Here is a 14,157-nt window from a genome sequence, read left to right on the forward strand (position 1 = left end):
TGAATCGCATAATCCAGGTACCACAGTCCGACTAAGAGTAGCTCGATTTTTAGTCAGACTAACAGGTTTTTAAATGACATTAGGAAAACAGCCAAGAACAACTGGACACTTAACATGCAAGTAAACACAGCGACTTGTTATTTTGTGAGCATTACGTTTAATGGTCGAGATACAACAACAGTTGAAGTTTTCAGTTACATTTGTATTTGTAAATGACATGTTTGAAAAATGACATGAACCACACTCTCCTCCTTCAGCCTGAATGAATTAAGATTGCTTTTACAAACTGTGGGTCATATTATTGTAGAAGAAATCTGGTCTGGCTTAAAACAACCAGATCAGTGTGTGTGTGTGTGTATGTTTGCATATACTCTGATAGGTTTAGGGGCCCATAAACCTCTTGGTCAATTGGGCCTGACCCTAGTGCAGATTATTGCGTTTGACCTGTGACCTCATACAAACTGTGCTTGTGTGCTTGTGTGTGTGTGTGGGGGGGGGGGGGTGTTTCTTGTGTGTCTGTGCTGTGATTCCAATTTCATGATGTAAAAGACGATGCTAATGGTGCAATTGGAACGTTGTGACATTTAAAAAGAAATATTGCAATTTATAATAATATTATATATCCGATATATATATTGCCATATATATATGGCAATTACAGATCGATATTTTCCTCACGTGGTTCTTGGTATAAAAGAAAAAGGTTTGTGTTAGAGTTACACAATTAAAGAGGACAAACTGCAAAGTAAAGATTAAAAAGACAAGACCAGAGTCCTTACGATGCTCATGCTAGCTACATCCTGTCCTTCACGTGCTCATCACACACCAGAACATGCATTGACCACATACACACTTTTATTAACTCTGGACAGCAAAACTTTAGGGGAGGGGGGGGGGGGAGCGATTCACATAGGAATCACGATTCTAATCATCCACCATTCTGAATCGATTCATAAACTTCAAAAATCTATATATTTTTTTTCTATTTTAAAAAAAACACAAAACACCAGTTTGTGTGTTTTTATATATATATATAAAATATATAAAATATTTTTTGTACAGTTAGTAAGTTTTTATTTGTTTTGAATGAATAAATGTTAACTTTTGACTTAAGTTTGCCTTTGTGTGATCACATTATCTTATACAAACTGTATTGTTTTGATGCCATAATTTGCCTTAACACACTATGCATTGTATACATTTTTGAATCGAATCGTGAGCCACCCAAAGATTCACATCCTTAAAACTTAACTAATCAAAACTCGTCGTAGCCTAGACAGGAGTAGACAGGGTCTCTGCAGGTTTCAACAAGTCAAATTTAAGACTTTTTAAGACTTTTTTAAGTCCATAATGAATACAAATTAAGACCCATTTCAAATCCGTACTGGAAAAAGGGAACAAAAGTCATGAAGCAAAATTGGAGCCACAAATTACTGAACTTGCAATTCTGCTTGGCCTTTCATTGAGTTTTCTCCGCTGCTATGCTAAGCTGTAACAGGTCGCGGTGCGCGCACAGCTATAAATTGTCACCGGGCAGCACAGGTGATCTACTTTAGTTCAGTGTTGTAGTTATTGTTATCGCATCCTCAAAAGTAGAAACATTTCAAAGCGAGACTGAAGTTTATGCACGTTTAAAATAAAAGTAACGTTAATAGATTTTTAAGACCTTTCAAAATTGTATTTAAGACTTTTTATGAGATTTTGGCAGAATTTAAGACATTTTAAGGCCTTAAATTCAAATTATTGGATTGGATAAGACTTTTTAAGACCCCGCAGATACACTGATAGAGGAAAAAACTGCTGGAGATAATTGTGAGAGTTTACATGTCGTCTTCTGTGTGTGTGTGTGTGTGTGTGTGTGTGTGTGTGTGTGTGTGTGCGTGTGTGTTCGTTCTCATGCACATTGTATTAGGGGCCAGCTGGGTCGGCCTGCACGCTACACATGAGCCTGATTATGACTCAGTATTGCATTACTGACATTCCTCCATAGCTCTCCCTCTTTTCTCTTTCTCTGTTCCTCTCCCCCTCCTCCCTCCTTTTTCTTTATCTCTCTCTCTCTCTCTCTCCTGAGGCTGGACAGATTTGCTGAGCAACCACCCCCCACATCCCCACATCCCTCCCTCCCTGCCTCCATCTCTACCCCTCCCTTGACCCCCTCAAACGCCCCGACACGTGATCCATACGGCTTCAGATCAAATCACTACACCGGGTCACTCCCCTCCCTCCCTCCTCTCCTCCTCCTCCTCCTCTTTGTGCGAGGACTTTTTTAAAAAAGTGCCGTCTTTGCAGAACCTCCGAGGCGTCAGTGTGTGCGTTATACGTGTTGCTCTGGTCCTGACGCTCTCTCACGATATTTCGCACACAGACGACGAAGAGGGCGAGGAGGAAGAGGATGATTGAAATTGAAACCATCACGCAGAGAAAAAGTCGCGGGGGGGGTGGGGGAGGCGGGGTTTTAGTGGAGTTGTATCAGTGCGGAAACTTTACTTTTAAAGTGTCGTCATCAATAAAAGAAGTTCGGGGAGGGGCGGGATGAGAGGATTTGAACCTGGCCTTGGAGATAAGAAGAGTGCCGAGTACGTGACAGGTAGCAGCTCACCGTTTAAAAATCCCACACTGGGTTAATCCAGTGTGAGGAGGGGAGGCGGGGGGAGAAGGAGGAGGAGGAGGAGGAGGGAGGAGGAGTGGAGTGGCAGCGGCGGCTCACCACTCCTTCGCAGCTCAACCTTTATGCTGCCCGGCAAAGGAAGAAGAAGGAGAAGAAGAGGCAGGCTGTCTCCGTCTTCTCTTTCATTCTGTCCTTCCTCTGTCACTTCCTCCCTCCTCCCCCGTCTTCCCTCTTACCTCTCCTTGCCCATCTGTCCCTCCCTCCTTCCCTCTCTCTCTCCCCCCTCCCCGTCTCTCTGTGTCGCTCTACCTCTTTCTGACTTCCTTCCCTCCCTCTTCCTCCATTCCTCCCCTCTCTCTCTCTCTCTCTCTCTCTCTCCTTGTGTCTCACTGTGTCACTGGAGAGCGTCTCAGTGTGAAAATGCCATCCTGCTCTCCAGACTGTTGCCTTTTTCAGGCGGTGGAGGTAAGAGACGTGTGTGTGTGTGTGTGTGTGTGTGAGGATGTGTGTGTGTGTCGTTAGCAGTTTGCAGCGAGGAAGACATTTGCATTTTCCCTCTGTGATGTTTATAAAAACTTTTCTCAAACAAAGCTCATGCGTCATGGATTTACTTTTTTTTCCCCCGGGGGGGGGGGAGAGAAGAAGAGGGAGTCTTTGCAGGGCTAAGAGAGCGAAGTGACGTTGTTTCTGGTTGCATTCAGACTCTGCCGTGCTGCTGCTGGTGTTTCGTGTCACGTCTAGGCCACTGTTGTTGTTGTCGTTGCTGCTTTTTTGTGTGTTTTCTACGTCCCGGTATGATTTTTTTCTCCCATGCCCATCGTTCCCCGGCCATCGCCCTGGCATTATTTTTCTGCAGTTTTTTCTACCCCCCTGAGGATCTGTGTAAAGAGAGCATCCCTGCTGTGTGAGAGAACACACACGCAAACAAACGCACACTTTCTCCTCATATACGCGATGGAATCGTCTTTGTTTCGTCGTTTTTTTTCTGCGCGTGTTTCTGTGTGAAAGTGAGGTCACCATGGTGTGTGTGAACGAGCTCGTGCACTGGTGTGAAGCAGCTACTCCGTGGTTATCTCCGCTGCAAATGTATGCCCGTTTTAAATGTAGCTTAGGGCGGAAGAAAAAACACACTTTTCCTGGCGTTGAAGTGCCACCCGCGTTGTGTTTTCGGTGTGTGCGTGAATGAAAAACCATGTTATTATTCCACAGCGTGAACGTGTGGTTTTCTACTTTCGCGGCGGCGCACATGTGACAGGGAACGCGTCGCAGTGGGTCGTGCGCAGTCGGGTTTTGCGTGAGTGAGTTTTGGTTCGAGCCGTGGACAAAAGGGAAGAGCTGAGAGTGCAGCGGGCCAGACCACCTTTTCCTGGACGTCCTTTTTTTTTTTTTTAAGGCCTCGTGATTTTCGGATTTGACAGAATAATGTCACAAAAAAGCACGGAGGTAAACGCAAACCTAAGATCTGCTGCATTCTGTCAATTTTCTCCAAAGCTACTCAGCACATCAAGTTAAAGCCATGCACGTTATTCACCCGTCACTACTGTCCACGTTGTGTTTTTCCAGATAGTGAAGGTGTGGAGCGAGGATGGGGCCGGCAAAGTGGTGGAGATCCCTGCAGATATGACGGCCCGGGACGTGTGTCAGCTCCTGGTCTACAAGAGCCACTGTGTGGACGACAACGCCTGGACGCTGGTGGAGCACCACCCCATCCTCGGCCTAGGTAACCATGACGTGAAGCTATGTAGAGAAGAGAGTTAAGGCAGCAGAAATGAAATTTGGGCTAAATTAGCGACGTGGGCTCACTCGTTTTCTGCTGCATCACCTTTTCCCGCAGGTGTGTTATTCCTGACGTATTATTATTATTATTGCTGTCATGGTTGGGGATAGTCTCTTGTGCGTTTATGTTCATTTGCGCAAGTGCTTTTGTGCCTTCTATACGTCTCGAGGTTGTCATAGGATTCATTATTTTCCATGTTCTGCTCACACGCCTGTTTCCCTCTCGATTAATTCACTCAAGGAGAAAAGTCTTGTGCTTTTACTTCTTTATACTTTTGCCGCGTCGCCCTATTGAAGCTTTACGTTTGTTCCACCCCTCCCTCTGGGTCCGTCTTCATCTTCATCCTCGCCGAGGCTTTTCCTACAGCTGAGCTGTATTTTTAGAGTCAAAGGATCACTTTGTGTTTTGCTGCTTGATCTGTGTTTCTGGAAAAAAGTGCATTGAGAGATGGAATGTGAGGTGAGGAAAGAGAGGGAGGGAGGGGGGAAAAGAAAGAGAGAGACTGCGAAGGAGGGAAGGAGGAAGGGGGGTTTTTTGGAGAGTTCTGGACTAAAGCGTCATACCAGAGCTGCAAGGAGCCAATCATGGGTCTCCGTCGGACGAGCCCCTAGCCTTCTTAGCCAATGAGTTTGTTCTCAACCCTGCACAGGAAATGTGTGTGTGTGTGTGTGTGTGTGCAGACAGCCTAAACACACACACACACACTCCGACAGAGGAAGAGAGTCAGACATTTCCACTACTTTTTATGTTTACAGAAAAACTGTGCGTGTGTGCAGAAGTGGAAAGTCCTGTCACAATCAATTTCTAATCGGCCTCGCTGAGATTATTATGCCCTCGTTTTCAAGGAGTGACACACATACACACACACACGCACGCACACAGTAACACAAAGTAATCGTAATGCTCCGTGAGCATGTTAGAGGTCTCTGTGAGCTCTTAATGTGTGGTTGTGTGTTTGTCTGTGTGGCTCGCGAGGCTTTCCCTGCTCTCAGCAATCAGCCCTTAATACATGACATCATCTTCCTGCAATGCCGCCCTCCCCACACACACACACACACACACACACACACACACAGACACACACACACACCCCACCACCGCCGTCTCATCTTCACCTTCACCTCCCTCCCTCCTTTCCTGAGCGTCTCCTTGTCACAGCCCCTCCTCATTCAACCTGTAACTCCTTTGTCTCCTAGTAACAGGCCATTTTTCTTGCTGTGTCATGGTGTGTATCACCTGTGATGCAGTGGTAAATAAAGACATGGGTAAACCGAGACAGCGAGGGTGGAAATGTGACTTTAAGATGCTAAATAATAAGACTGTGAAGTATGCAGATTTTCTGAAAACATGCAAATCAGTTTAAACAGATTTATTCCTGAGAGTTCATCATGTTGCACATGAAACAAGGTCCCGTGGTGACGAGGACGTTTCAGAATGTGCTTTTGTTATTAAAGATATAAGAGAAAACGAAGGTAGAAGCTTGCACGCGTACTTAAAACCCATTAAAGACGGAACTAAGCGCAATTTAAACCCGTTTCTTTTGTGTTCCCTCGTACAGAAAGGTATCTGGAGGACCACGAGCTGGTGGTTCAGGTTCAAGCCTCCATGAGCAGCGACAGTAAATTCCTCTTCAGGAAGAACTATGCCAAATATGAATTCTTCAGGAACCCCCTGGTGAGTCTCTCGCATCAAAGCAAAGACCTTTTCTGTGGCGGCCGCTGTGCTTTAGCGCCCACACTCTCGGGTTGGCACAGCTATTTTTTTTTATAGAGGACATACCCAGTTCATGCCCAACCCTAACCACAATCCAAATCTGAAACCAGTTCCTCAGAAACAAGGTTCCGTCTCTTCTGGACCAAGTTTTGGTCTCCATGAGGAATACAGGTCCTGACAAGGACAGCATTTATGCAAAAAAATACTCTTTTCTGGGACGATTTCATGACAAAGACATTCTCTCTAAAGCACAAATGTCACCCTCATCCATCACGGAAATATCACAACGTGAGGATTCAGCCTCTGTGGAACATAAACGTCGATATGGACCAAAAGCTGACACTGAATCCCAGAGAAAGTGACAATTCAAAAGTCTAGATAGATGTACGAGGAACTAAAATACAGCCAGATACTGAATGTTATACATGCTACTGCTAATTCAAGCTCTATATAGTAGCTGTGCAGCTCAATTCCACATGAACTGTGTTCATAGTTCAGGCATTGTTCCCCCCCCATGAGTCCAACTTTGTACACAACGCTCCCTTTGTGTCGTCTCTCAGTATGTTTGGACCCGCCTGTCGCCAAACTCTTTGGCCATTTCTGTCTTCCATCTGTTGATGGAGACGCCGCGGTGGCCGAAAAACACAAAATAACGCAAAAGGCCGTCATGTGGACTCCCGTCGTCGTCATCTGCTGATATAGGCTGGCCCGGGGGGGGGGGGGGGGTAGGGTAGGGGTATACGGTGACATTATCGCCATGGTGATTTAGGTGTGTGACAGAGCCAGCAGGTGACCTCAGCTCTGTGGTAATGAGCACAGTAAAACACCAGAGTGCTGGCCGCGGCCTGTCAATCACGCTAAGAGTAGCACTGCTGGCTAAAGGGGATTACATCAGTGGGTGAGATCATACTGCATCTACTCCCGGGCTTCAGTGCCCTCCCCATCCCTCCTTCCCTCACCACTTTGCTCTCAAGTCCTTGTACTCATCACACACACACACACACACACAGGTCGAGCAGCAGCTATCCTTTTAAGGACTCACATTGACTTCAGCCTAACCAGTTAACGTCTAAACCTTAACCTTAACCATAACCACGATTCAAATCTTAGCCTTAAATAGAACCAGTCCCCTCAGAATTCAGGTTCTGCAACATTAGAACCAGGTTTTGACGACTTGTCCTGACAAGGTCAGTGTTAGTACACACATACACACACACACACACACTGCATAGAGAAACACTAGCCCTCTCTGAGCTTGCACTAAGTGTTCTCTGGTGCTCCCCCCTCTCTCCCCTCTCTCCCTCTCTTTTGTCTCTCACTGACCGTCGATCTCTTTGTGTGTTTTTCCATCCAGAATTTTTTCCCAGAGCAGATGGTGGCGTGGTGTCAGGAGTCCGACGGCTCGATCCCGCAGTCGCAGCTCTTACAGGTGAGCGAGGGAACGAGGCCGATGATACCGCTCTCTCGCGATGCTGTTTCGTAAAAACAAAAAAAACAAAAAAAGTGACGCAGGAGACGTACTTTTAAATGTTTTTGTCCAGAACTTCCTGAACTCCAGCAGCTGCCCGGAGATCCAGGGTTATCTGCACATGAAGGAGCCCGGACGCAAGTCGTGGAAGAAACTCTACATGTTCCTGCGACGTTCTGGGCTCTACTATTCTACGAAAGGAACATCCAAGGTGAGTCCAAACTTTCTGTTGTGCCGATTCTATAAAAAGACTTTTCCATTATACAGTTCACTAGAGCTGCAACTAACGATTATTTTTCGCAATCGATTATTTTCTCGATGAATCGTTTGGTCCATTAAATGTCAGAAAGTGTTTAAAAAAGTTGATCAGTGTTGGTCAAACCTGGAAATGAGGACGTTCTTGAATGTCTTGTTTTGTCCACAAAACAAAATGATTCAGTTCTTATGATTTCTTTGTTATACGGAGCAAAGAAACGAAGAAAATATTCACATTTAAGAAGCTAAAAACGATCAGAAATTGTTTTAATCATGGAAAAAAAGCTTCAAAACAATTAATCGATTATCAAAATAGTAGACGATTAATTTAAGTAATAGATTAATTATCGATTAATCAGATTAATAACAATTGATTAATTATTTCGGCTCTACAGTCTACAGTTCAGAAGTGCTAAATACAACAGACTCCTGTTAAATACTGAGATTTTAGAAATTTTTTCTTGCTAAATGTTGGAGATTAACGACAGTTGTCAGGACTTTTAAGTCTTTTTAACTGATCTACAGTATGGCGTTGTTTGGTTTGATTCTTGTGTAAGCAAATAAAACGAGTCGAGTCGAGTAGTGTTGGAACTGTCTAATGGAAAAGCGCCATTCAAAGGCGATTGATCATTGTTCCAGGAGTTCTTTCCCGTAAATTGTTTTGCCTTAAAGCGATTAACGTGTCGTCTAAGATTAAAGACAAACCTTCATTTTTTAATGTTTTGCTAAACGAAATGAGAATATAATAGGATTTATTCTCGATGACCGAACAGGAGCCACGACACCTGCAGCTGCTCTCAGATCTGGAAGACAGCAACATCTTCACCATCGTCACAGGCAGAAAACTACACAATGCTCCCACAGACTACCAGTTCTGCATCAAGGTAACACTCACAAAGTGTGTTTATTTGGCTGAGACGCGACTACTGCACAGTATTATTAAAAAGGTGCAACGTGTGTGTGTGTGTGTGTGTGTGTGTGTGTGTGTGTGTGTGTGTGTGTGTGTGTGTGTGTGTGTGTGTGTGTGTGTGTGTGTGTGTGTGTCAGAGGTCACAAGGGTTCAAACTGCCCACTGGGGTTCAAACACACAGTCAGCACAGAGTGTCTGTGGTGGGTCACCTGCTGATCTGGGATAAGCTCAGTGGGATAAGCTGGGATGGCACAACACCGCCACCACACACACACACACACACACACACACAGACACACACACACACTGTGACCATGCTGGATTGGGTACAGGATTTTACTGTGCTGCTGGGGGTGGCTGGATTGTTGCTATGGTGACATGAATTCATTTATTGGTAGGGGCTGCTTTTAAGGAACAGTGTGTCTAATGTCCTTGTTACTGGTGAAGGAGAAAGACAAAGTCTGAGCCGTGATGTTGGAACACTCTTTTCCAGCCGGAGAATCATTTCCAGCTTTGCGTAGAATATAAAACAATATAAAACAATACGAGAGCGGTTAATTATGTCTTTCAGTAACAAGTTTGTGTATCAGTTAATAGAAATGTGAGCCATCAGACGTCAGTGTAGAGGTGATTTGTAGTCTGGGTGTAATCGTATTAAAACAGCAGCTTTATTAATGAAATGTTGAATTCAACAATAAAATCCAGATTTCTTTGATTAAGTACTTAAGTGTTGGCGATCGTTTTCACCGTCAATGTTCTTGATTAATTAATTTAGTTCATACAATGTCAGAAAATGCTGAAAATTGGCATCTGTTTTTTTCTCAAAACCTTCAGGGCTGCAAACTAATGACTATATTTGATCCATAAAATGTTGTTGTGTTTCCCAAACCTTAAACTTATTCAGTTTTAATGATTTATTTGTCATTTGGAGTACAGAAACCAAAAATATTCACATTTAAGAAGCTTGTTTTTAATTTAAAAAAACACCACTTAGTCAATCATTTATCAAAACAGTTGACATAATCCATAAAAAAACCTACTAATTCCAGTACTTTAGCTAAACCGCTTGTATGCGAACTCCATATTTTGGCTTGGTTAGCCTCCCTACTCACAGCACACCTCCTTTCCGATCTAAATCAATGTCATGTGTTTTCACTGATGCCTACTCTTTACCCAGAGTTCCTCTTGTCTCATGTTCCATGTGAGCGCCCTTCCTCAGGCGTTCCATGTGTGCACATGCAAGGGTTTTACTTTTGTGACTTCTTATTTTTCAGTAAACATGATGATGACATAACAACGTCCCGCTCTAACAGTAATCGTAAATACACATTTACGGGTGTTTTTGCTGCTCGTTTAATTGAAGCATTTCGACCGCGAATCGGCACAAAACTGCACAAACCTGTGTGTTACAAAACACAACAGCAGTCGCGCTGGGGCTCTTTAGTCACGCCCCGTCAAGAACTTTAACGTCAAAAAAAGCCTCGCGTGTTCACGACGTGCGTCTCATTAACCGTGCGTCCCACTGTGTCTGCTGTTTGACAGCCCAGCAAAGGGAGGTGCGACTGCAAGGAGCTGAAGATGCTGTGTGCCGAGGACGAACAGAGCAGGACCTGCTGGATGACGGCCTTCAGACTGCTCAAAGTACGACACTCTTTACTTTTAAACGCCTACTAACGTTACTGTCGTTAAATCCACAAACAGTGAGGTGTAGCACTCTACAGGTCACAGACAAACGCTGCCAACTGGCATCCCGCTTACACCTTACTTCATTAATTCCCTCGTCCTGAGGGGTCAGCGTTAAATAACTTGTCAGCACTTGTAACCATGATTCATGACTCGATGTCGTCTTTTTCTCTGCTGCCTCCACAGTACGGGATCGTACTGTATCAGAGCTACAGCATCCCCCAGCAGAGGAAGTCTAACCTCCTGCCGTTCTCGGCGCCTGTGGTAAGGGACCTGCACTCTGACATCACTCTCTTACAAACCCCACAGCCCCTTAATGCCCCCACTCAACCAACACCGGTCCAGATTGATCCATTAATTAGCCGACGGCGAAGTGGAAACCAGTTCACTTTGTGGCCACGGTGAGCCTCGTTTTCTCTTAAGAGCAGAGACGCGGCTGCGATCGTGTATGTGCAACACACGGTGTGTGCGATTTATGCAGCAGGAGGTCTCTCAGTCGAAAGACGTGGGTTGATGATGTCGGGAAGAAGAGTGGAATCATGGGAATTGTTGTCACGTTTGGTTCCCCTGTGCGTCTTTACTTAACCGGGAGAGCTTTTTTGGCAGACAGCAATGAGTAGTCTTGATTTATTAGTGCCAAATACACACAAGATAACACACCGGCTAACTAGTTGTGGTGAATATTCCCTTCCGTATTCTGACGGTTACTAAAGGGTTGAAGTTATAGTAGAGATGGGTAAAGCAGAAAGTGTAACTTATATAGAAATATTGATTTTAAAGGAGTTAAATGCTCTGGCTCATATGAGTAGACTACTCGACAAAATATGTGTCATTATTTTGATATTTTAATGCGAAAATTTTTCATATAGAGCTCCGGACGTTGACGTCACACAAGGATGCATACTATACAGTAGGCGATCGATGCAACATCATTTTTACAAGTCAAAAACTACATTTACAGATACCAGTTTTAAACAAATTGTAGATATCTCTAATTTAAAAATTTCAGTCGTTATGACTCATCATAATTCACATTGGAGATATCTTTAATTATTATAATTTTCTAGATATCTACATTGTCCTACAATCCAGCTACATATATCCACAACTGAACTGTAGATATATATAATGACAACTAAGGCAAAAGTAGTTAGAATCTTACTAGTAAACAATGTATTGCAGATATGTGTAATTAGAGTTTAACGCGTAAGAATGACGTCAGCGATCTCTTCAACGAAAAAAATCACTCGTCAGAATGACGTCACAGATAACTGTAATGGTCATTTCAGATCGTCAAACTTTCAATGGCGATTCAATGTTAAAACGGCTTGTCATTGTAAAACAGTAACTAAATCGGGCAATGTGTGAGACAACTCATTAAAGTGAAGATTGTAGATAGTTATTGGACCCCGGGGATGTCAAAACAGTCAGAGATACAGGCTAACGGGAGAGCATTCCCGGGTCCCCGCAGATTCATAGAATCGCTGCTACGAAACGCGCTCACAGCGAGCAATCGCCGATTAAGCGATGGAAAAAAACACAAGCAGCAATTGAGTTTATGGTTAACTCTCGGTAAATAATGGATAATCAGTCTAACTGACACACGGCGACTGTTTGACTGCCCGACGCTAACGCTAATGTTATGCTAACGCGACACTTGCCCGTACGCTAATGCTAATGTTATGCTAACGCGACACTTGCCCGTACGCTAATGCTAATGTTATGCTAACGCGACACTTACCCGTACAGCGATGACAGCGCTATCTTTAGCCGGTAGATGTTCGTCACGAAGCCAGATATCGTCCATTTGTTTGTGTGTTTCTCCTCCGGCCTCTGGCGTAAAAAGAAGGGAAAGTTGATCGGGAAGTTGAAGATCTCCGTCAGGTTTTGCGCTACTACACCGGTCGATCTCCGTGGATTTAAAGTGACAGTGAACTCTGACAGGTTCAATCCGGCACCGGCTCCATTCATTTTTGACGCGTCTGACCCTACCAACATGGCGGCGCGTAGAAACCATTCTGTCACGTGATCCCCGGTTCCTCTTGCTGTTAAATGCTGAAATAAATGTATATTAAACTAATAATCATTGCTGCTGTTGAACTTTTTGTTATGTGGGTGAAAAAGGTTGTTTAGTTTAGGGCTTATGCTTGAGATTTGGGTCAATCTGCTCACTGATTTAAAACAAGAAATTATCTATGACCAAAAAAAAAAAAAATCAGACACATAACACAAGTTATTGTAAAAAGTGAACATTTACATAATGCTCTCTCAGACACACACATCTGAACACTCACACTAATCACCTCTCACCAGGAGGTGTTGCTTACAGTCTCATAATCTCCTTTAGACAGATTGAGAATTGAAAATAAGTGACAGATTTTTGGACTACACACACATTTTCTTACACTTTCTTCATACACTGGCGAGTTTGGCTGACGTTGCCATGGTAACGTAGCTGTGTTCCTCCACACAACACCACGCTATGTCGTCATACAATGATTATTTAGCTATTTAGATAATCTGATTTCATTTTTTTATTCACTGTTTGATCGATATCATTTTGTTAGATTATATTATGAAGTGAGATTATCTATCTTTTGTCTGACAAAATAACCGACATGATTGATCATTTACATTTGCAAAAATCTACATGAAACATTGTTTTCCGACACATCTCATATATTGTGGGATTAAAATACGATAAATCTTCAATAATTTGGAGCAGCAAAGACAGAAAGCCAGGAGGAAGACGCTTGTACTTTTCCTCCAAATGGCCTTTTGTGGATTGACTAAAGTGGGTCTTTGTGCAGACAGGATTTGTCATGCCCCAGTGAGTGTGTCTGGCTTGTTTGACCTCTGACACTTGTCTACCCCCCTTCCTCTTCACCCTCCACCCTTCCTCCCTTCCTCCCTTCCACCCTTCCACCCTGCCACGTCTCCTTACAGCGAAGTGTATCTGAGAACTCCTTAGTTGCCATGGACTTCTCTGGACGGACCGGCCGCGTCATCGACAACCCTGTGGAGGCCCAGAGCGCCGCCCTGGAGGAGGGGCAGACCTGGAGGGTAAGGAGGAAAAGGGCGGATGACGCTTTAGTGTCAATATGACATTATTTTTTTTATCGTTTTTTTTTACGGCAACAACAACATAAACTTTTTTCTTTTTTTTTTAGTGTCAGCCATCTTCCATTTTGAGCACATTTATCTTTCCCCCCCTGCGGCAGACACTCTTCTTTGAAATGAATATGTGCAGCAGCTGCACTTATCTGTAGCTGCGATCACAGTAGAGCTAAAACACAGCTGCTTCCCTCATATTATACAGCGCGTTTGTGCCTTTTACCTCTGCTTGTCGTGTCTTGATTCAAAGGCGATTGTTCTTAATCAGAGAATTCTGCTTTTTCCTACATAGAAACGGAGTCAGCGTATGAATGTCCTGGGCAGCCACAGCCCCCTGCATCCTTCCTCCCTGAGCACAGGTACACACTCACCACCACACGAACCGATGTGAAATTATTATAATTATATATGCTGAGAAAACATCGAGCAGTACCTGTGTTTGCGTGTCCTCCAGTGATCCACAGGACACAGGTGTGGTTTCATGGTCGCATCATGAGAGACGAAGCCCACAAGATGATCATACAACAAGGCCAAGTGGACGGGTAAGTCTGCAACTGAGAAAACATTATAAAAGGGGCAAAAGTAGAGAAATGTAAGAGTCTAAAAGCTGTTTTTTGGTTCCAAAAGAT

The 14,157-nt window shown here is 43.9% G+C and overlaps 1 protein-coding gene across 1 annotated transcript in view; it reads left to right on the plus strand.

Annotated features, from left to right (window-relative positions):
• Positions 1-14,157, plus strand: part of LOC310935366 (growth factor receptor-bound protein 10-like) — a 46,107-nt gene that overhangs the window by 29,186 nt on the left and 2,764 nt on the right. The window contains exons 6-15 of the mRNA XM_083899249.1: positions 4,172-4,328; positions 5,944-6,059; positions 7,453-7,527; positions 7,640-7,777; positions 8,595-8,705; positions 10,274-10,372; positions 10,601-10,678; positions 13,361-13,477; positions 13,821-13,887; positions 13,983-14,070. Coding sequence (XP_083755375.1) covers positions 4,172-4,328; positions 5,944-6,059; positions 7,453-7,527; positions 7,640-7,777; positions 8,595-8,705; positions 10,274-10,372; positions 10,601-10,678; positions 13,361-13,477; positions 13,821-13,887; positions 13,983-14,070 — 1,046 coding nt within the window. The remainder of the gene's footprint in view (positions 1-4,171; positions 4,329-5,943; positions 6,060-7,452; positions 7,528-7,639; positions 7,778-8,594; positions 8,706-10,273; positions 10,373-10,600; positions 10,679-13,360; positions 13,478-13,820; positions 13,888-13,982; positions 14,071-14,157) is intronic.

The sequence above is a fragment of the Microchirus variegatus genome (assembly GCF_963457635.1).
Source record: "Microchirus variegatus genome assembly, chromosome: 13".
Taxonomy (NCBI): Eukaryota; Metazoa; Chordata; class Actinopteri; order Pleuronectiformes; family Soleidae; genus Microchirus; species Microchirus variegatus.